The 23,407-nt window shown below is 40.6% G+C and overlaps 1 protein-coding gene across 2 annotated transcripts in view; it reads right to left on the reverse strand.

The window, feature by feature from the left end:
- stx8 (syntaxin 8) overlaps positions 1-23,407 on the reverse strand; it is a 57,476-nt gene that overhangs the window by 27,858 nt on the left and 6,211 nt on the right. For both annotated transcript variants that reach the window (XM_049571619.1, XM_049571620.1), the window contains exon 6: positions 22,012-22,104. In XM_049571619.1, coding sequence (XP_049427576.1) covers positions 22,012-22,104 — 93 coding nt within the window. The remainder of the gene's footprint in view (positions 1-22,011; positions 22,105-23,407) is intronic.

The following is a 23,407-nucleotide window of genomic DNA, read 5'->3' on the forward strand; positions in this document are numbered from 1 at the left end:
TGGGTTTTCAAGTTGTAAACAAAGTAAGGAAAAGACAGAGAGCCTGTGTATTTCTCACTAACTGAACAACTGTGTTGTAATTGAAATGATCTGAGTCTAATAACTCAACATCCCCCGTGGTGAGTGGAGCTTCCTGGCAATACGTTGGCTGGCCGACCGACTGACTGACTGAGGAGTTATGGAGGGACTTTGATCTTTGTGCCAGACCCCGTTTCACTCATAATGCACTCACACGCATGGAGACACATATGCTCCCATGCAGAGATGCTGACACAAACACACGTGTGTACAAACTGGCCTATGAGCATCATACCGACAGGCACACCCTAACAGGCACACAAATAGAGGAAGCCGCACGCACACACACACACACAGACACACTTCCCGGATGTGACACACTTCCGACAAACATTTGTGTCCCAGACTATAGAGGAGTCATCTCCGCAGTGTTAACCCACAGTGCCATTCAGAGGGAGAGTGGAGGCAGTGAGAAACACAGAGCTATATCAACCCTGATAGAGATGTTTTATTGTGGAAAAGAGAGTTCAGGGCCAGCTGGTATTTATCTGCTGAAGATCAGTGGGGATGTGGAACATGAAACATCACAGAGTTGTTGTTCAGCCTGGAAACTTCTCAGATAAGGTGGGATCAAGTCTGGGTTTGTGGCTGTCAGTGGACTTTACTTTGGATCATGCACTGTGCATGAGCGTCATTTTGAGAACTCTTTCAATATGGATCTTAAGTTCAAAGTCCTAATAAGGGGCACTTCTGATAGAGAAGTCTATCTGTAGCTCAAAAACAATGGGAAGTGGTTTATAGAAAGATAAAAACAAGCAGGTCAAATGAGTCAAATTTAAGTGTTATAGTGTCTTTGACATTCAGTCATGGCAATATAGTTTTATGGAGGTATCAAACTGTTGTTACGGAGGCCTCACAAGATTACAACATTTGCAGCTGACAGAAGCATGTGACATAAGTTTGAATAAAGTACATTTCAAATGTCCTTTCCTTTTGTGGCAAAAAAAGGTTTCGGTGACAATTATTCTTATATTGCAAGTGCGTGAGAGAGAGTGAAATAGAGAAATAGAGAGTGGTGTGAAATGGGTGAAGGGCATTATTTTCTTGATGCGGGAAACAGAGCACAAAGTCAAGTGCACCATGCACACAGCGAGTATGATAAATTTCACCTCCGAGCCAGATGCTGGCAGTCCAAGGGCTAGTGACACTCTCCTCACACCACCGTGTAAAGTGAGTCCCTAAAATACAGCAACAGGTGCAGGACAGGGGCAAACTTCAGAGAGTCTCAGGACAACACTACTTTCCCTCTTAAAGGGACAGTTCAACCAAAAATCAAAAATACATATTGTTCATCTTACCTGTTCTATTCATCATTCAATGTTTATCAGTTTTGTTCTGAGTTGCCGAGTGTTGGAAATATCAGCCGTGGAGATGTCCGCCTTCTCTTGAATATATCAGAACTAGATGGCACTCGGCTTGCAGTGCCCAAAAATACATTTGTAAATTCTAAAGCAATGTCTCTTAACAGGAATCATGATTTGGTCATTTACGATATTCATTAGATATCTTTGTACTGAACCACACTTGCAGACCATATCACCACGCTGAGGGAAGCATGCAGCTACTGCTAGCTCACCGAGCACCTCTGAGCTAGCTATGGTTACAGCCCAGTCGAGGAGGACGACATTTATGTTTACAACTTGCGCTGCCAAGAGCATGAGCGTCTCGTCCATGAGTAGATGCCCCATTCCTATTATTGCGTGGGTGTAGTTTTGTAGAAAGACAGTAAGCCCTACATGAAACTGGTGTAGGTCTGTGGATTATCTTGAGTAACCGGGTCATGATTTCTGGACACTGCTGTTGAGTTTTTTAAATTTTTGGACACTTTAAGAACCACAAGCCAAGTGCCATCTAGTTTAATTATACTCATGAGAAGACAGACACCTCTACAGGCGATATCTCCAACACTTGGCAACTCACACAAAAACAATTAAAGGGCCAGTGTGTAAAATGGGTTGAAAACAGTGACATCAGTGGTCAAATTCTAGATTGCAGGGCTCACTCGCTCACCCCTCCCGTCGGGTAAATGACGGTGGCCTCGTAGGGACAAAAAGCCTTGCGCACGAGTTTTTCAGGAGTAGGTCTATCTAGCGACGAGGTGAATATTTATTTAGAAATCTAAGCCACGTTACGATATTGTAATGAGCAGGAGACCAGAGGAGCGTTCGGGAAAAAGGCCCGTTTATTTGAGCACTCCAGAAACTCCGGTAACACGCCAGGGGGTAAAAGACTCCGTCCCAAACTCTGACTCTTCTAGCATAACAGACACACTTCATAACTTTACACACATACTCATTTACCATACTGAGTGGGGACCCCCCTCCCCTCTCTGCTCCACCAATCTCCAGCCCATACACTGAGTGACAGCGTAGCCTGTAAACAGAGCTCAGCTGTTTATTTAGCCTAGCAATATCTCCAATGGACGACTTTGAACGCGATTTTGAAGAGTTTCTTGTAGCGGACACAGACCCAGAGCCATACCTGTTTGAGCCGGAGCATACAGATGAGGAACTCCATGTGTTTGATGTTGAGCGGGCGAGAAGAGAGGCTGAATGCACAGAATGGGATTTGGTGCTACTGCTACCACCGTTGGGGAGATATATCATCAGGAGGAAAAGCGCCGCAGAGAGTGCATCACAAGGAGTGAAGTTGCATCTTCTTTTCCTCGCAGATGATGGTTCGGGTTCATTCTCTCCTGTTGCATGGTAAGTGTGGTCCATTCTCAAACTTTATAACTAAAAAAACTTTTCACTACTCTCTATTGACGAACTACTAACACTCTCTGCTGTTTCCTCCTCCTTCTTCCTTCCGCTGCCGCTGTCTTCATTGGTTCATTTATACACGCGAAACGCGTTCTCTGGCTGGCTGGATTGTCCGTTCGGGCTGCCATACATACATGGCGGCGCAAGATGGCGACCTCTCTAAAGCAAGGCCCTTGCTATATATATATATATATATATATATATATATATATAAATAAAAGCATAATTATAAGGCTACGAAAACCAAACAAATTTTATTTTATAGCGATTATACACTTGTATAAACATATTAATGGGTAGAATATTCAGATTCAGATTCAGATTGACAATAAACCATGCCAAATATTACACACTGGCCCTTTAAGACCTATAAATAGCACTAAGTAAGAGGAAATACATGTATTTTTGATTTTGGGGTGAACTGTCCCCACAATGTGCCCACATGAGGATAGAACCAAGAGACAAAAAAAGATAAATACAAACCCAAGCTAAGGCCTTTACATTACACATGCAACCTGATGCCAATAACACACATGTGAATCTGAAATTTAAAAAGACAAAGGCGACACTTGGCATGCCAGCACATGAGATGTTCATAATTGCTGAAAATCTCAGTGAGTATGTGGTGGATTTAGGGTAATTGCGCTCTACTCATGGAGGCCAGAATAAATGTTTGGCCAACAGTGCGGCTGAAACAACTTCCCATCCTGAGAGGAAACAGCCTCCCACATAGCTTGTGGACGAGAGTGGTGCAGGGCACTGAGCAAACAGCAAAAAAATATGACGCAACAAGACCACATGCTCCACTGCGGGCTAGATGCACTGAAAAACATGGCTGGATGCACAGACAGTTAGACACGGGGTAAAACCACATGCATACGCACAGTTGTACACACACATTAGTGTGAACATGCGAGTGTAGTCCTGGTAGCTGCACTCTCTCACACACAGACACACAAAGCCATGAATGAATGACACGCACCAACACTAGTATGAGCCTCATCATTGTACTGTAGCTATGAAGTCTGACAGCGTGCTACAAGCCGCAGCCATTTAAACAGCTGCACCTACAGCTGTCGTGTAATTACCCAGCTCCTCTGGCTGATGAGCGAAAAGGAGGAGGTGCTGATTACTCGAGGAGAAGAAGAAACCTCCTCAGAGGAATTAAACAAATTAACAAATCCTGTGTGAGATCCTGTGACTCCCTCCTCATCCGCCCTAAACTTGGATCATTCCACCACCATAACACATCTATCCCACGGAAGGGAAAGCACACAGCCGTGAATCATTTCAGTTGGTAGGTGTAAACACCAAGAGTTTTACTGAGGACCAGAGCTGATGTGCCACCACTGTCTCTACTGCCCACTTGTGGGTTCATGTGTGGGCTGCATGAGGGAGCAGAGACAGATGGCTCTTGATTTTAATTTAGAATTCCTCCCATTTTAATTCAATTCAAAAGTGAATGACTGAAATTCTTAACTACAGCAACAGTAGCAACTCTTACCATAATTTTTCTAATCATTACAAATGAACTGTATTAGTTATAAAATAGATCAGCTGCTTTCTTATGTATGTGTAATGTATTTATTTAATTAATGCTGAAAATGTTGAGGCTACTGACCACGGGACACATTTTTAGCAGCTATTTAGAAATTGGATGGAGAGCATCTGTAGTGTAGATATAGTTTTACAACCACAGAGAAATGCTTATTTTAAGAGATAATTAAATCCCTTGTTTGGCCAACAAAGAGAATTTTGGCAGTCTTGAATATCAAAAAATTACTCTTACTCTTACTTGATATAGATTGTCTGGACACAATCACAAAAATGGCATAATATTAAGAAATTACCCCAAAAATTATGTTAAAAATTTAAATGCATCCCTAACAAAGTTTATTTAAATATTTTCTTTGTTAATCCTCTTTAGTCTGGACAGTGCAGGTCTATGCCCATACTAAAACACTTACAGCCTGTTTTAAACGTGTAACAATAGCAGCTTAGAAACAAAATGGGAGGCTGGTATTAAGCCAAGAGTGAAACAGATGAGAATGATTAGATAACAGATCAAAAGCCCCTTCTTTTCAGTGGCCCGTGCTTGTTCGAGCAGCACAAATCTGTGCAGTGCCCATAACACATAAAACGGACGTCAACATTTCACACAGAAAAGAGGCCAATAAAGGGCCTCTTATTTAAATTGTGAGGCAAACTAAGGTTTTGAAACACCTTTTGGTCTTTTGTCTCGAGGGGATTTTCATCCTGAGTTTGGCCTGTAGATTGTGTCTGATAGCACACATGCAGGGTTATCAGATAACACATGAAACGGACGGCGCATAAAGCGCTTCCCGCTTGAAAGGTTTTGCTCTAGAAAGGTGACATATCTGTGACACATTTTTGCAAAGACTTGCAACCGTTTCTAATGGGGCAGATATGTACCGCATCACTTTAAAGGTTAGGTGATAGCTATCTCTCAAATGCAACAACAACACGTGTTATGTCTACAGTAACCTTGTGCAAATATTTCAGCACAAAATGGCAGTAAAATAATAAATATGTAAAGGTTGAGTGAACAGTTTTCAGAAATGATGTCAAACAACAAATGCTATCGAAAACTATAGATTTATCCATTTTAATTTGCTGCCTTGTGTAAAGCACATTGTTCCCTGGGTTGTGAACATAGACTGTTTAAAAACAGTGGATGTAGCCACCATGATGTCACCCACTGGTGTTTGGACTTCTTTTTTTGAAACCTCCAGTTTGGCATATTGGCTGTCAGTAAACTTGGGTGTTTTGGAGCCAAAAGTGACTGTATTTGGATGGAAAGGTGGAGCTGTTGAGGAACGAGAGGTGGATCTGGCTCACAGACTGTGTCACTCAAAGCAGCCCTCGGCTTAATTATACGTAACTTTATGCCTTAATAAAATGTAAATGTGTGTGTAATATAAAAATTCAACCCCCGCACAGTTATCATGAATGGGGAAATTAGCTAGTGAGACCAAAACTGTATTTTGTACCAGGCTTGTTCATTTCTGCTGCAAATTTGAGTATTTTAACATGGGTGGCTATGGGGATTAATCAAGCGGCAACCACCGAGGCTGAAAACTGAAGCCAATGTGAAGTGCCAAAAATTGCAGTTTCTCAAGTGACCACTTGGGGCTTGCTACAGAAGCCAGTCAGTCCCCATAGACCCCCATGAAAGATGTCGAACTTTACAGCAGAAATAAACATATTTATAACCTGGAGAAAAATGGTTTTGGCCTTTGAAGCTAATTTCCTTGATCATGACAACTATTCAGGGGGTGAATTTTCATATTACTCGCATGTTTACACTTTATTAAGGCTTTAAGTTATGTAAAATTGAGGGCGTGGTCACTCTGAGTGACAGGTTGCCTGCTAGGCATTACTGCAGCCTTTCCACCTCTCGCTCCTCCAAAGCTCCACCTTCTTGTCCAAATATGGTCACTTCTGGCTCCAAAAACAGCAAGATGACAGCAGCCAAAATGCTGAATTCAAGGCTTCAAAGCAAGACCCCACAAACCAGTGGGTTATATCACTATAGCTACATCCATTATTTTTATATGGTCTATTTTTTTTTGTGCCGAAGGCAATTCAAAGGCCAAGCCTCGCTTCTATAATTTGTGTTATCACTCTTATCATAACATAAGACAATACAAATAAGAAAAAATAAGACAGGTGATGCTGTCTACTGACATTTTTTTTTCTCTTTTCTTTCAGTGGTTGGTCATCCTCACTGATGCTTTGTAATTTGCTCTATATAATAAAATGATCTATTGTACCATTCATGGCTTTCTCCTTTAAAATGTTATCAACCTTCACACGGGCTGCCAATCAGGCCTTTTGATGTGTCACAAACTTAGAATTCAAACGGTGACAAATAGGTTCTCCATGAAGGTTTTCTTTTAAATCAAATTAAAATTACATTGTCAGCTAAAGTTTGCCTCTTTATTAGGAAATGGGTGCACACAGCATACTGACACATACAATTAAAAATTCATTCATAACTTTTGTATAAGTCCAGATAAATATTGCAGCAATAATGTGTGGTTATCACAAAATCCCACAGCACAACTGGATTGGTATCACACCATTTGAGAAAAACTGGTCTATGGGATTGACTCACTTTTGAAGCGAGCCTCAAGTGGCCATTTGAGGAACTGCAGTTTTTGGAACTTCTGCTTGGGCTTAATTTGTCAGCCCTAGAGGTTGCCACTTGGTTTTGAAAAGGGATTTATAAACACATTTTATTACAATTTGCCCCACCTCTTATATGAATCATTCTGATAAAACATTTTAAATCGTATTTCCTTCTTCCTGTATCCATTCCTTTCTTTGCAATATCAATGATAAAAACCTTTCAGTTCCTCATTTATGAGTTACACTGGCAAAGTTCTTCATTGAAAGAATAAGTTCTCTTTGTATCTTTTCTCACTGTCTTATTTGCTCTCTTCATTTCTTATGCTCTCTTCCCAAGTCTCCCAAGTCAACTTTTATTTTCTCCTACACCCTTCTTCCATCTCGCCCCCTCACTTTCAGATTCCCTTGCCTCACTGTCTTTGCACAGTGCATCTGTACGATTAGCCCACCCTGCTCTCTACCGCACTCCATTTGTGTGTGTCGGCGTGTTTGTGTCTGCGTGCGTGCATGTGTGTGTGTGTGAGGTCCTCCACTGACGTGTACCTCGAACTCCATCCCATCTCAGGCTGGCCAGTGGCCTCTGAGCTCTTCATGCAGATATAAATAAGGCCCGTGTGCCAGTCACAACCTGACAACATGTGCTGGACATGTGGTGTAGACTTTCAGTACAAACACAATGATCTCACACTCAGACAAGGCACTTACACTTAAACATACGCACTCATCTGTTTGCACACACACACACATACACACACACATACACACATACTCTGAGTGCTAAAGAACAGATGTATATATGTGCACTTGCGCACACACATAAACACATAAAAATGCCCAGCAGATGAAGGTGCAATCTTCCCCCTGTGCTTAAATGGGAACCACGTGCTGGCTTCAGGTTGAGGCAGACTTGGTAAAGTAAGTCCTTCCACTCATTATGTGGGATGACCCATGCTACCCCAGGGCTGAAGGGAACGCGAGGCAGCTCTTTGCTCGTCGGCCCTTTGAACGTGGCCTCCAAACCGGAGCGGTTAGCAATTAAATAAACAGAGGAGGAGATTTGTTCCCGCTGTCACTTGCGTTAGCCAAAAGGAACCTGCCGGGCCAAGCCTGAGTCAGTCTAAGGTACCATTAAATGGCAGGGAATCCTTTGCTCCGAGCCAAAGGAACTGGCAGCTGAAATTGCAGAGGTTCCCAACCACCAATACCACCAACACATACGGCTAATGTGCTTCCCCTGGACAATCTGCCCGCAAAAGCTCTCCAGGGAAAAATTACAGCAAAGTATCAACATCAGTTTGCCGTTAAATTGTACACATACCACACGCACTAGGCAATTCTCCACAAAAAAATAGCAGTGGCTTGGCTATGAAAACAAAATGCAGTCAAATCATAACATCCTTCTTTTGAGCAGGTAATCCAGTGAGGTAATGCTGCTGTAGTATCTGTATAACCGTAGCTACTTCATATTCTTGATGTGATTAATGTAGTATAACACATTCATTGTTACATAGTGATGGCCAGTGATAAAGTTCTCTAAATATTTCCTTTGCAGTTATACCAAAAATGTTGCATGAAAGTGTTCTTTCACTGACTATATCTGAATGAAACATGAACTAATTTTACTGGCGAGAAGCTGCAGAACAAACATTTAATGTGATGGTGCACACTTGCTTGATGGTGTTAGACCAAGAGGTGATACTGAATGTTGTCAACAGGTAATGATGGATGGATGGATAAATACATTTTAAAAAAATAATTTTAAGTTTAAGTTACTGCCAGAAGCATTCAGTAAATTAATAAAAAAAGACTATTTCAAAAAAAATGCACAATACCTCACAAAAAAGATTCATAAAACGCTACTTCCCAAAACTCATTTCTAAGACTTTTAAAAGAATGTCTTAAAACATTTTAATACAAATTAAGGCGTCATTTTTAAGTTAAATTAATGCCTTTTAAAACTTTTTAAGGATCTGTGGGAACCCTGACTGTATAAACATTAGTGGCTCACTTACCCCTCTAGCGTCACTTTGTTACATGTTTTAATGTGTTTCAAAATAAACTTCCATCTCCGCATGAAAGGTAGGTTTGGCCACCAAAACTACTTAAGGTTTAGGCAACAAACAGTCTTGATTAGATTTAGAAAAATGATCATGGTTTGTTACAGTAACTTAATGAGTATGTCACTTAAAGACTATGTCATGTGACAACTCTGTCACGTGATGTACTCAAGTAACTAAATCACATGGTTGAAAAACAGTTGACTTTTGGTTTCACAAGGGACACGAACAACAATCTCCTGTGATAACGTCCTGTGTGTGTTTGACCATCCACCATCGCTCCCTTCCAGCCTACTTGGAGTTTCCTCGCTCTTTCTACTGTGTTATTGCCATGGATCAGATTACATTAGTTAGCCAAAAGCCTGATGTGTCTCATACAGATGCTGTAAGGGGCTTTGTGGGTTGGTAACAGAAGCTAAGGGCCACTGACCAGGCTGATGTACTTCATGCCCTGGGAATGAGACTGGTTGTATATAGATGATGATAATATAAGAAAGTAGGAGTAGCTGAAAAAACGTTATTCTATATCTTTGTGTGGTACAGATTTCAGAATACATGGTCACAGTATTAGCATCACAGTAAATCCCATAAAGCCAGCTAAACCCCCTCTGATGTCCACTAAGACAGCATTAAAAAGACGGATTACTCAAAGACGTGGTAATGAGACCAAACCCTTCAAAGAACACACACAGCCCAATAAGTGTTTGTTTCCAAGTGTTGTGTCATCCTCTGCTTTAAAGATGGTGGTGGGAAAGAACCGGTGAAATCATACCTCCCTAGATTTTTTTTCTCCTTCCTTATTAGCGTATGCATTTTTGCACAATTGATAGTTTGTGAAAAAGCTTGCGACTGCCAGCATGGTGGCTGTGTGTGTCGTGAAGGATGGATGGAGTAGGGAGTGGAAGGGGAAACAACCTCGCCCAGTCTCTACACGGGCCTGTTGGTGGACATCTGGATGTGATCCGGGTCTGCAGATGAGCTGAGCAGGACCAACCACACCTCATTCCTGCATCATACTGTATATTAAGCTTCTCTAGGTGCTTGTTTCATTTTATGCGGAACGACTGTGGTGTTTAAATATATATGTGTGTGTGCAGGTGAGAAAGAGAGAGAAAGTAACACGGTAAGAGAATCTCCTACTGCACCAAGTTGCTCGCCATGCCCTTGTCTTCCACACTATACATTCTCCAAGCTGGTGGCTTCCAAAATAAAACTTAAAGCTATTATTTGTCCAATTTATTTGCTGGAAAGAAACATGTCAGCAAGATTAATTACATTCTATATTGTTTGTTAGAGGAATGTGTTGGCACTGATGTTATTTCTCCCTTGCCATTTCAAGCTAAAAACACCCCAAAGAAACATCAGCTCCCACGAACATGCAGAGTCAGGATCATTTGATCCATAGAGCTGTGGGGTGGATAGGTCTTAATGTGCTATAATATCCCTTACACAACAGTACAGCAAAACATCCAGAAATGAGTCACTGTGAACCAACAAATTGTGATAAATGGCATTATTCTCGAACGTGACGACACGGACCACAGTCCAATGTGCCCTGTACTTCCTGTGTATTTATTGCATTCTATCTATTGGGCGACAAATAATAAGGATTTACAAAAATCGTCAGATCTCAAAGTGCCAACACCTGCTTGGCAAGCTGATGTTATTGTTACTGGAGCTATTACATAAAAAAAAAAATCAGTGAATAATGCAGAAGAGATGCACACAGCCTGTGAGAATGCATTTCCTGTTGTGACAGACAGCTGGAAGATCTTTACATTTGTTTTGCTTTTTAATACAAGGAAGCTCTGCCTCAATAGCAGAGCTGGGTCTCATTTAAAAAATTACAACCCCAGTACCAAAACCAGAACCCATGAAGTGATACCAATAGAGTAGTTCATTTGATTCCTATTTTTTTCTGCCTTATTCGATATCTATCATGTGAACTGATGGATTCAGTTAAGGCCACCGACCCTGATCAATGGTAGGAATACAGATGTCATTTGGTCACAATACAAGCTATCACTACTGCAACTCTGCCCTGTTCTCAAACTGTTGCCAACCCAGGCCTGAAAGTCATACCAATATCTACACCATCACTCTCCTTTACTACTGCCAGACATCAGTCGTCTCTTCCTGCAGTCTGAGAATTTCTGCCACCGGCTTTTTCATGTGGGGCCTTCCCCGTTAACGACTGTCACCAGCACACATTTGTTCCAGATGGATTGGGATAAATCAAAGCCATGAATCAGCAACAAAGCTTGCAGCGTGTAGCACAGAAAGCAATGAAGGAGGGGAAACCTCCTAGTGCGAAAGCCTCCTACATGCTGGCATCTATTAAAATAAAATGACATAAGAATGAGGACATAATTCTTATTCTTCTGTTGAGAGAAACATCTTTAACTGGAAAAACACTCAATAACATTTAAAGAATTACAGCTTTTAGTTAGTTATGCCAGATAAATTTATAGATTAAACTACTATATTTATCTTTGATTATCTGTGTTTATACTATTGATTGAAATAGGGTTCTTGTAAATTGCTTCCTTGTTTCCTGGGCAAACATGGCATGCAAGCTTTCCCTTGGATACAGGCCACGGAGAATGTCAGTGATATCTTGTGCCACTTATGTGGCCTTTAGATGTTTTACACAGGCAACAACTACACCAAAAATGAGTCCGAATATGTGGGGTTACCTTTATAATCAGTGTCAGGTATGACTACTTTCTCTCCATTATTGCTGAATAACATCTGTAAAATAAGAAGTGAGAGTCTGACGGAAAATAACCTACTGGCACTGAGCCACTCTGTCTGGAAAAACCACATAAGGAAACATTCAGACAACCTTATTATGTATGGAGTTTTCATTCAATCCACCCAAGACTTTCACATTCAGATCAGTCACTGATTATGGTGCCATTACAAGACCATGAAGCAATTCTGCACAAAAGTGACGTCACTTCAAAATCACACTTTTCTGACCTACATCTGAAACGAAGAAGAAGAAAAGACATTTCAAACCATACTAGGGCATAAAAATACTTATTATAAAAAAGTACATCAGGTTGCATTTCAAGACAGTGAAGAAAACCAAAGTCTAAACCCACATTTTCTGAGTGATAAAAGGGGGCATCAATCCACTGAGAGAAACAAAAGAAGGCGTGATTGATGAAATGTCTCAAGATGTTTTTCTTTACCGTCCAAAAATGTTAATTTCCCTGCTGCGCCTAAACTGGATTATTCATCACTTGGCTGCAGCTGATGTGACCCAAGTCCCTCATGTCATTGTTAGCCCCCTCTTCTTCACAACTCTATCAGTGTGACACCAACAGGCCTTAGACAGAGATGGATGCCAGGATGGATAGATAGAGAAATAAGGACACAAGGACTCATGATTGATTGTACCCTGGTTAGGATGCGTGGCACAGGAGGCTTGGCCTGCTGACTTGCGGTGCATCTTCATTTGGCCGTCTTTTGTCATTCCATCACACGTCCACTGCTATCAGTGTCTTTGGGGAATCTTTACTGAAACCCTCTAGAACAGCTCAAATCTTCCAAAAGAGTTTAATCTATAGAATTGGTGTTTTTAATACTTGGCATGTAGTAAGTCAGTAATGACTGCATTTTGTAGGGACTTTGGTTGATTACATATAACAAAATCTGATTAAAATTCAACTTTATACATTACTTTATATTATTGTCTAAAATGAACAAGCTGTCCTATCTGGCTACATGCCAGGATTATTTAAAATACAATTTCTGTATGAGTCATACATTGGAAACTTAATCAACTGTTCTCATTTACCTGCTTAGAAAATCAATAAGAACCGAACTGATGGTTTTATAATATTGACATCACTGGAAAGGTCCCAGAAAGTGGCAAAAGACTCTTTGAGGGGAATAAAAATATGGCCCACACAATGGGATTCAATGGAAAGAATGGAGGGACTTGAGTCTGGAAATTCACTGAGGTTGGACACGGTCCACAGTGTGGACAGAAATTAAAAGACAGCATCAAGTCAATGTTCATATCTATGGTATTCATACCTATGTCACAATATTTGGAAGATTTGCTTGTGTCCTTTTCATATCATGTATCTGGATATGTTTTGGTTGTTGAACTCTCAGGTAAACAAAATAATTGCAATATGGCATGCTGGTGTTTAGATTACTTTTTAATGGCCATTTGTCACTATGTTCTGCTATTTTCATGATGAATTATTAAATTAATTAAAAAAGAGAAAGAGATATAGTAAAAAAAAACAATGCAAATAATTCTTAGTTGGAGGCCTACATTTATATCTAAAATACGAAGCAATGCCTTCATTGTAGTCAGTTTCTCCCAGTTGGTATTCCTTCAGCGTTCATTGCTCTGGAGGTTTTTACAAGGGTCTCCTCCTCTCCCAAACTAATGGGACAGGTGATAAAAAACACTAAAAACACTGAATAAAGGAGTTTCACGTTAAAAATCTGTGTTTCTTCAACACTGTTCAGCTCGTCATGGAGGGGCCGGTAGCCCAGCTCTTGCTAACGTGCGCTCACCTTTTTTCTCAGATAACTTAAGATCCAGACTTTCAGGTGGCTTTTACCAGGAGCCAAATTATCCGCAGAGGTCTCTTCCTCTCCAAAACAAACCGATCCAGGGATTTGAACCGGTAAAAACACTGATTAAAGCAGTTTCATGTTAAAAATCTCTGCGTTTCTTCAGTGTCATTCAGCATGGCATGGGCTGGAACGCTTGCTCAGCTTGCTTCTCTGATCACCTAAGATCCAGATGTCCAGTAATTAAAATCCTTCTTGCAGTTAAAACATATTGCTAAAAATGACCAAGATCTAAAATGTGTTTTGTTAAAATGTGGCTTATAAACTGGATAAAAAGTTAATTTGCAACAGCTTCTGACAGACAACCACAACCCTAATGCATGCACAAAGGGGATCTTGCACCACTGAGAGGTGAGGGTGACCAAATCTGGGTTTGAACATTGTTGGAAACAGTCGGGATAGTGTACGTACACAACTCAACAAACTATACGACATTGCTGTAGCCGTTTTTTGACACTTTTAATGCGGGAAAGTTAAATATAAAATCTTTGAGGCAAAAAAAAAAAAAATCATGACTTGTTCTCAGAGGCATTTGAGAGCAGCCTAAAGTTGTCACGTTCTTTTGAAAAATCAGACCAAATAATGTTACAGTGTGGGCGTGTTGTTCCTCCATCATTTATAGTTCTCAATAATTCCCAAAGTCAAACACCAGTCAGCCAATCTGGTTGTCACACAAAATGATGCCCTCTTTCGTGGCTCATTGCAAGCTTGACATTCTTCTGATGACAACACTCGTTTGAACATCACATCATGACTCTCTGCATTTCCATGCCGTCTGGAAAATGCTACTCACTACTACCAGCCTCGCTTTCCAACGGAGCAAATCAAACAAACAATAAATCAATCCACAACTGGAACCACGCTGACTTTCTGCTGAGTGCCATCATTAGTATGGTTTATTTGCTCATCGAGCTGTTTCTAAAAGCAGAAGCAAGCGGCGGGCTGTGTGTTCACTGTGGCAGCTGCTGATGTCACTGTGCTGCAGCAGTAAAGTGCTTCTCTCCTCTCGCTCTACTGTTTATTTGGAAGTCATTAGTGCTGTCCAGCTTGGGCCTCATACATGCTCGGCTGAGGCAAAATCAAATCAGTGATCTAATTATCAGCAAGAAGTCCATCATAGGAGCAAAGCCTATTCTGTTTCTTTAGCAGCTGGCCCACTAACAGAGAGGACACTTGGGAAGTAACACACTTTTACCTTAACAGTAATCAGGCTGGGTGACAAAGTGCTTTAAAAACACTCTGATTACCAAAAGGTCACAAACTCACTGCAAAAGGGGGTCCAGTAATGACACTAAATCCCAAAATGGAAGTGCACAATACTGGAAACAATTCTGGTTTATTAAAGTAATGACTTTTGCTATTTTTTGTTCATTGGAGGTGCTCATTTATAGGGCAAATATAAGTGCATTATAAAGAAACAGCCACGTTAATTACAATCACACCAATACTGGTAAACAGTAATAAAGTCTTCCTACATGCTTTACTGACACTACTTTGCAGTATGAATGCATATATCATATTCTGACAATCACCACTTTCATATGTAATAGCAAAAGGTATTAGCATGTCACTACAAATGCAACATAGCTTGCAAATGGATATGAAGCCATTTAAGCACAACTAAAGGTGCAAACTAGCATTGTTAAAATAACAGTAAATTCATATATCCACACATACACGCTTAGAATTTTCTGAAGTCAACATCATGAAGGTTTGAGGTCCCAGAATGCAAGATTTTTACATTAACATTGCGAAGATCTATCTTTACTTTGTACTATATTAACAGTGTTTTGCCCACTTACCTTCCAAGCTCGCTCTGTGCTAAATCATTCTGGATAATAGCGAAAGGTAGGTAAAACAGTGAAAGGCAAAGTTTGTTAAACAGCAAAGGCTTGGTACTAAGGCTGGGAATCACAAAGTGACTCATGGTTTGATACCATAACAATATGTCACCCTCAATAACAATGGTATCACAATGCAGCAAATCTGTGATATGTGATATATTCCAAGACAATCACCTACAATGCCACCAAAGCAAGACATCAGTGGCATTTCCTGCCATCATCGTGCCACCTGACCTTTTCCTAACCATAACCAAGTGGTTTTTGTGCCTAAACATAACCACATGTTCACCACAGCGCTAACTAAACATACAGAAATGTTAACTTTACACACATCTGCTACGTAATAACATACAAATGTTACATATCAGTGGTTTGCAGAGACGTAAAATGTCAACATTAATTCTGCCGATTGGGATGGTTGCCATGTACTTTACTTTCACAAGACATTTCAAGCATATGGCAAAGTCTATTGATTTTGTTTGTCCTATCTGGGTTGTAAAAACCGAAGTGGGCCCAGATATTCGATTTGAAAGATGACGGTGCCTCTCTAACTCGTCTTCCCCCGTTGTCCGCACTGTTCACCATATTTTCACTGTGAGTTTCTTCTTCATCGCAAGCTAGTTAACTTGCATTCACTTTACCCTCATTCATTTGATAAGTGCCTTCATGAGGAGTCATGAAGTATTGACTCTGGTAAGTGAAATGAGTGCCTACACATTTTAAGAAATATATAGATATTTGGCACCAGTGTATCCATAATTAATCACAAGAGGGAGTACTATGATATATTCCTGTGTCTATAATTTGTCCCACCCCTACTTGTCCCTAGACAATACAAGACTCAACCTTTGGAGTAGGGTTGCAGCAGTAAATCAGTTTTAAAATATACCCTGATATGAAAACTGATGGTTATCATACTGTGTACATTTGCTGATGTACAATAAGTTTTTTTATTAAAAGTTTCAATTATAGTACTAAAAAGTTTCTTAAACCAAAAATAACCTTTCTATTTCCATTCGTTTAAGGGTCATTCTGACCGATAACGATTCTGTAATACCATGATACCATGAAACTGCGATACTTACTGAAACAGTTATCATACAGTGAAAATCTAATACTGCTGCATCCATACCTTGGAGTGAGAGGCTACTGTGTCATGCAAAAAAGACATTCATTTCTTCTTATCTCCAAGACAAAACCAGAGTGCACATGTGGTCGGACGTGTTGCAGTGCCTAAGAGAAAATATCTCTTGCATCCATCTAAAATTTGTTCCAGAAGGTCTCAATCCAAATGAGGGTCTGTTTCCCTCCAGTCCCTGATATTCTGTACACTTTGTGGCTATTACTGTGTTCTCAGTCAAGATAGGAGTTGCAATACCAAGCAGCCCAAAGAATTATTATCAAAGAGAGAAGGGAAAACAGGGACAGGGACATGGAAAGGCCATGGTTTTGATAGTTAATGTGGGAACACATCTGCTAGAGCTGTCAGGGGTCTGAGGCATATTCAAAATTAGGTCTGGATGTGGAGACAAATACATGGAACAACTGGCAGTGACTTGATTCACTTGAAAAGTTTATTTGTGGTGAACTCTGAGGAGCAGATTTAGTTTAGCTGGAAACTCCTGTTGAACTTCAAATATATTGAAAGTGGGTGGAAAACAGATGAACTCATCATTCATTCATTCAATTGGTCTAGCCTGAGTTTATAATTCCTGATCTTGATGGAGCCATAAGCACAAAGATACACCTGAAAATGGATTTGCCCTTTGTTTGCATGTGTCATTGTGTCTTGATTTCAGTCTACATCACATAGTTTTCACTCACACCAACTTTAGACAGGAGCTTTTACGGTACATGGCATATGTCATAGCTGCGGTACCTCACTAGTCAAATCCAATAGAGAAGAAGTCCCTAAAACTCTGACAACCTCAGACTCTTGCCGCCTCTTTCAAAGCTGCTATTTTAATGAGTTAGCCACTGTCTGTCACTCACGACTACAAGACACTGACGTGGACTGATGTCATCGTTCCAGGCCACATTCTGAGAAATATCAACACTAATAAAGTGAAATTAATGTTGATCTTTCTCAGTGGGAAGGGGGACTACTGCTGATGCACGCCGTTTCAGTTGGTATGTGCCGGACTATTTTCTGCAACATTTAATACAGTAATAAAAATATACTATCTTTGGTAACATCATGACCGAAATATGAATAAAAAAGTTGACGACAGCACATCATTTAACTAATTTTAACACACTAACAATCATGATTGAATATCTCTTTTTGTTATGACTGGCAAGTACGATGGGAAAATCTTCTGTACGCAATGGATTAATGTTATGAGCCATGCATAAAGCAGGCTGAAATTGAGGTAATCGGCCTGCTTACTAGTTTCTACGTTTCAGTCACTTCTGATCCAGTCGAGACTGAGATGGGAGTAACTGAGGGCTTTGGGTTCATCTCTAAACCTCTGAAAAGGGTCATCTTCCTTGCTGACCTCAGCCGGATTTGTTTCCCGAAAAGGAAATGACTGCAACCTCCACTGCACTTGGGTCATGAGCTAGACTTGAGGAGCCAAACTACAAAGAGCTTAATCTATTTATAGGAAAACACTGCTACAGTACAGTGATCAGGGGGAAAAGGAACCCTACAAGACAGAAAGACAGTCGGACGCCAAGGTTACACGCCAACTGTCAAGATCAACAAGGAGCCCTGCCATTCCCCTGCTTTATAACTTAAGTCCATTTTCCCTGCCTCTCCGAAAACATTAAACTATCCCGTTACTTTTTATATTGTCGATTTTGACATTTAATACAAGTAAGAAATGCAGCACCTACAAAGCTGTCTCGTGTAATAATCCTAAAAACTTATTTAAGTACAAGTCGAGAAGAAAAACAGTCATTTTCTTTTTTTCAATGTAGAAAACATTAATTCATTGAGACTTAATGTCTCATTTTAGTAAAAACAGTACAAGGACAGGCCACATTTTAAACATAGGCTGAATGGACACAAGGTTAATACTATAATAACAAAGATATAAAACTTAAAAATACAAAAGCTACGTTCCTCACATACTGGATTAACTACCAGAGAGAGCTGGAGTGAAGGCTGGGTCTTTAGGGTGGCATAGTCTGAAGGCGTTCAACGGAAAAGTCACAACACTCTCATAAACGTATTTTATATCACACAGAATTTTATTTTGTAATAAATACAAGTGCCATAGCAACAGCCCTACTACAAGGTTACTTGGTTTGCTCAGCTGGAATGGAAGGAAAATCATTTTAGTTTCTAACTGCCATTTTCTTATTTGGGGATTTTTAAATTGCCACAGTGACTTGGAGAATTGAGAGCTGAAAACAACATACACAAGACTGAAAGCAAAAACAAACAAGGACAACGCTAACAAAGAAGAATATAGGAAGCAACCTGTTGGTTTGCCTGCTGAGCAGGCTCTGAAAACATGTCAGTCTGATTGGCATAGGGAACAAGTTATTGGCAAGTCACAAGCAAGTCTCAAGACTTTGCACTCAAGTCAAGTCCCAAGTCAAGATTGAGTCCTATGCCCTAAACTTTGAGTTAAGAGTTCGAAACAAGTCATAATGCACTTTTCAATAAAAGTAATGCTAGTAATGAATTCACAAAAATTGTGAATGCTTTCTAAATTTGCATTTATTTGCATTTGTTTAACATGTAACATGTTTAATGTTAGCTCAGCATTAGCTTGCTAACTATGTTGATTTTAGCTTAGACTAACTGTTCTTTGTCCAACTTCAAATGTTGAACGAAGTTGGAAGTTGTTATTTCTGACCAACACACATAAATCGTTTTTGAAGACCACAGTGTAACTTCTGTTTGACCTCAATTGTTGGGCTTGAGAGACGGTATCAAGTATTTTCAAATCAAAAGGCTCAAGTCCAAGTGAAATTATGAGTCACTGATGTTAAAATCGAAGTCAAGTTGCAAGTCATTTTTTTTTAAGTTTTTTGATCACATTTGACTCAAATCTACATCTCTGCTGGTTGGTATATGACTTTCATTTAGAGGTATCCATTTCCAGGTCTGAACAATTGCACATGCTTGCAAGAATTCAGTGAGACTTTTCAGTTAGCCTACATATACTTTTAAAAACACAGAAATAAAAACAAACCCCCCCATTGAGGGTAGGTAAAGCTAGTCACTCTCCTTTACCAAAATGTGTGAGTTATTCTAAAGAACCCTAAACCAAGCTTTGGGAACGTGGGGACTTCACGAGCAGTCACTACGTCTACATCTGCAGGTATGATATATCCCCATTCTCCACCCTGTGAAACACGAAGGAACTAGCATATCTCCCATAACTCAGCGTGAGGGGATACAGACGACACACAGATATGGAAGCAATGGAAAAGTCAGTTATAAAATAAAGGACTGTTGAAAAGAGGCAAAGGAGAACAGGGAGTGAGATGAGAGATGAAGGGGCAGCAAAGGTCCCACAAAAGGAAAGAAACACAGGGAGGTAAAGAAAAGCTGTGGAAGAGTCCTGTAGGCTCTGTGAATCACTGCCTGGTGTCAGCAGGCCTTATGAACCTGAAGCCTGGCCGTAAATTGTGGAGAAACCGTGAGGAACTCGGACTGGTCCCTGTGGAAATTCTATGTCTACACTTTATGAACCATCTGCAAGAACACAGGGACTGGTTACACTGCATGCACCATGAATATCTTTCGTAATAAACAAAAGGCAGTGTATAAGTATTATTATATCATGAAATCATAATACAGAGATATGCTTTCCTTTGAAAAAACATAATGGTGGAAATGTGTGGGCTTCAACAAATTTGTACGGTTTGGATTTCACCACATGGAGCCGATTACAATACCCACAGGTGGCATAGATATTTTGGGCCATTACAGAAATAAAGAGTTGGGTTCCCATCAAATTTATATTTAAGAGTCATGTGGGGGTCTAAACACGGGAGTAGTGACAAGCTTTTGTTTCCAGGGCCAAAATCATTTGCCTTCTCGCTTACTTGCAGTGGAACTGGTGTAACTCTCAGCTCTCCCATCACCCGTTCAGGTTCATATTATTGGAAACACTGACATCAAGCTGAAAGAACGAGAAGAAAAACACGCCAGTTGGAGCATTAGAGCAATGATCCATCTCTAGTTCAATACGGAAACAGGAGAGTGGGCTAAAACAATCAGCTTTCCTTTCTTTCTCTTCCATTCTCCCATCAGTGTTCAACCAAACATCTGCCATTCCTTCCCAGCAGAAGGGAAGGTCGTTTGTTTCCATGCCGAGATCACTCGGTTATACAACCACTGGTCTTGTTTTGGTACAACTGCTCAGACAGGATATTACAGGATAGTACAACGCCTTCTTTTCCCAACTGCTGGTCATCAGGGTAGAAACAGACAATAACTGCCTGTAGTATACGTGTGAAAGACAACTGCAGATGAACGGCTTGTTAGGGATCTCTTCTGAGGTTGCCACAGAAATTAGAAAAACTCACATCTATCATTTTAACTTGACGTTACACTCTTACAATTTGTTTTATATAGTCTAGCCATCCCTCTGTTGAGATTTAGGCTTTATTATCTTGTTTCTTTCTAACTATATAACTCAGAGTGGCAGCATTAACTAGCCAACTAATGACTGAAACCCTGAGGCAGTGTATTTGGCTTGCCATCTAGAGTCTATTCTGTGACTAAGACACCAGTCCCCTAGCCACAGTGCCACTTACCACTCCTTTATTATTTCTGTGGGGTAATTTATCCACTCTCTTCTTTTATCGACCTGCAATTTCTGAACTGTGAAGTTTCTTTCCCTGATTGCCAGAGAGCTGACAGACTAATGCACATTCTGGGCTCGCTTTCAGTGTTAACATTGGAGATAGCCCTCACAATTAAATAAATAAAAAAAAAAAAACAACAGGAATACACATGTACATCCTCTTTGTAAGGTAACACTCTCTGGCCTCGGCCTATTAACTGCTACAGTCTTCTGAGAGCGATGCATTAAGGGATCTAATTGTTCACCGGTTGACAGATGATCGTCCCAAAGTCTTATGTCTCAAGTACCGCCTGTCTGTGCATAAAAACAGTCTGGAGCAATGCATTCCATTGTGTATACCGCGTTCTACCTGTGATGGAAGCTATTTATGGACTGATGAGGCATTTAGCCAGAAATAACTCAAAAGCACATTATCTCTGAGCAGATCTGATTCCAGAGCACACACAAAGAGAGAGGTCACTTTGCTCTGTGAGATGTATAACAAAGGATAACCCGGTAGACATGGTCGTGACCTGAATGTGAGGTCAGTTGCTCTGACAATGGCAGTGCGAGGGCGTGTGTGTGTTTTTGGTTCTAACTATGTCAGTGTTGCGGTGGTGTGAGGGAGTATCACTGTCCAGCAAGTTACATGAGGCAAGTCGTTCCATTGCAGAACAAGTATGTCTGATTGCTTCCACACAGCCGTGTGTAATACGTCTGGAATTTTGACGAATATGTACAGACACACGTGCAGATCAAACTTTACCATTCTGTTCGTCCAGCTCATTGCCAATCTCCTGGCCCATTATCTTCTGTCGGCTGATGACAGCTGATAGTGCATCCAAGCCTGCATCCTGGGCTGTGAGGAGAGGTGAAAGGAAATAGAAACTTTTAAACACTTGAACATGAGACAAAGAAAGGGACTAATGCTGAGGGCATTTAGATAATGCAAGGCAGGACGAGGATACAGAGAAAAAGACTCAAGAAAAACACATTATATTATAAAAAATAAAACCAATATGAGGTCAAATTTAGCAACGGGGCAGAGGACAAACTATAAAACAACGATGAAATCCCCTTTGAAAAAGTCAATTGTAAGAAGGGAGCAATTACAGTCCACTGTACTTGTGATATAATGAGGCAACTATTTAGGAAATAGGAATGACAGGCTGTTGGGGTCCAGCTTAGCTCACAGTGCCACATGTGAGTCATTCAGTACTTTACCCCACTCAGCCGTACTCCTGTTATTATAACTGTGGCAGGCCAAGGTGGAGAGCGAGAACAGTGAAGCTGAGGGGAAGAGAAGAGAAGAGAAGAGAAGAGAAGAGAAGAGAAGAGAAGAGAAGAGAAGAGAAGAAAAAGTTGTGGCCTCTGTAGGTTTCCAAGTTTGACACACTCTCCACCACAGGAATTTTTTTATGACCACAGGTTCAGGCGCTCACCATTACCCAACTCCACCAGAAATCCCACAGGGGACTAGAAACCTCCATGTGGTTTGGTTTCACTGTCTTAAGAGGAATCTGTGATCCCAAACTGACAATAACCAGAGCCGTAATGGAGACACAGCAATGAAGTGTCACTTGGAGTCAGGTGAACTAATGTCTGGGTGTTCAAGTCATGTCAGAGTCATTCAGGAAACAGGAAAGAGCAGGCGCGGGCGTTCAATATGTTTTCTAGATGTGAATTATTGCGATCATCATTAATATGTTAGCACAGATAGCATGTCCCATACAAGTTTAATACAAATCATGTTGTGTCTTAATCTTGTTGTCCCCCAACTGTCTTTATTTTACTATAATGTGCAATATTTCCACACACACGCATTAAGAGATGTTACATATCTTTATGATGGGACGGCCATGCTGTATTCATTGAAGAGGTACAAATATGGGCAAATATGAGTTACAATTATTATCTTAGTGATGCAGGAAATTGTTAGCGCTACAGATGGTTGCAATGCCCATATTTGGTTTGGCTGCTAATTTAATCGAAAAGGAATGAAACAGCACACTTGGATTCATGTTTGCTTGATCACCCATTACAACTGGAATGGAACAGTCTCATTTGGGGCAGCTGCGGCGGTGCTGACGGAGTCGATCCCTGGCTCTTCCAGCTCCTGTCCATATGTCCTTAAGCAAGACACTGAACCCCAAGTTGCTCCT

The sequence above is a fragment of the Epinephelus fuscoguttatus genome, linkage group LG3 (assembly GCF_011397635.1).
Source record: "Epinephelus fuscoguttatus linkage group LG3, E.fuscoguttatus.final_Chr_v1".
Classification (NCBI taxonomy): domain Eukaryota; kingdom Metazoa; phylum Chordata; class Actinopteri; order Perciformes; family Serranidae; genus Epinephelus; species Epinephelus fuscoguttatus.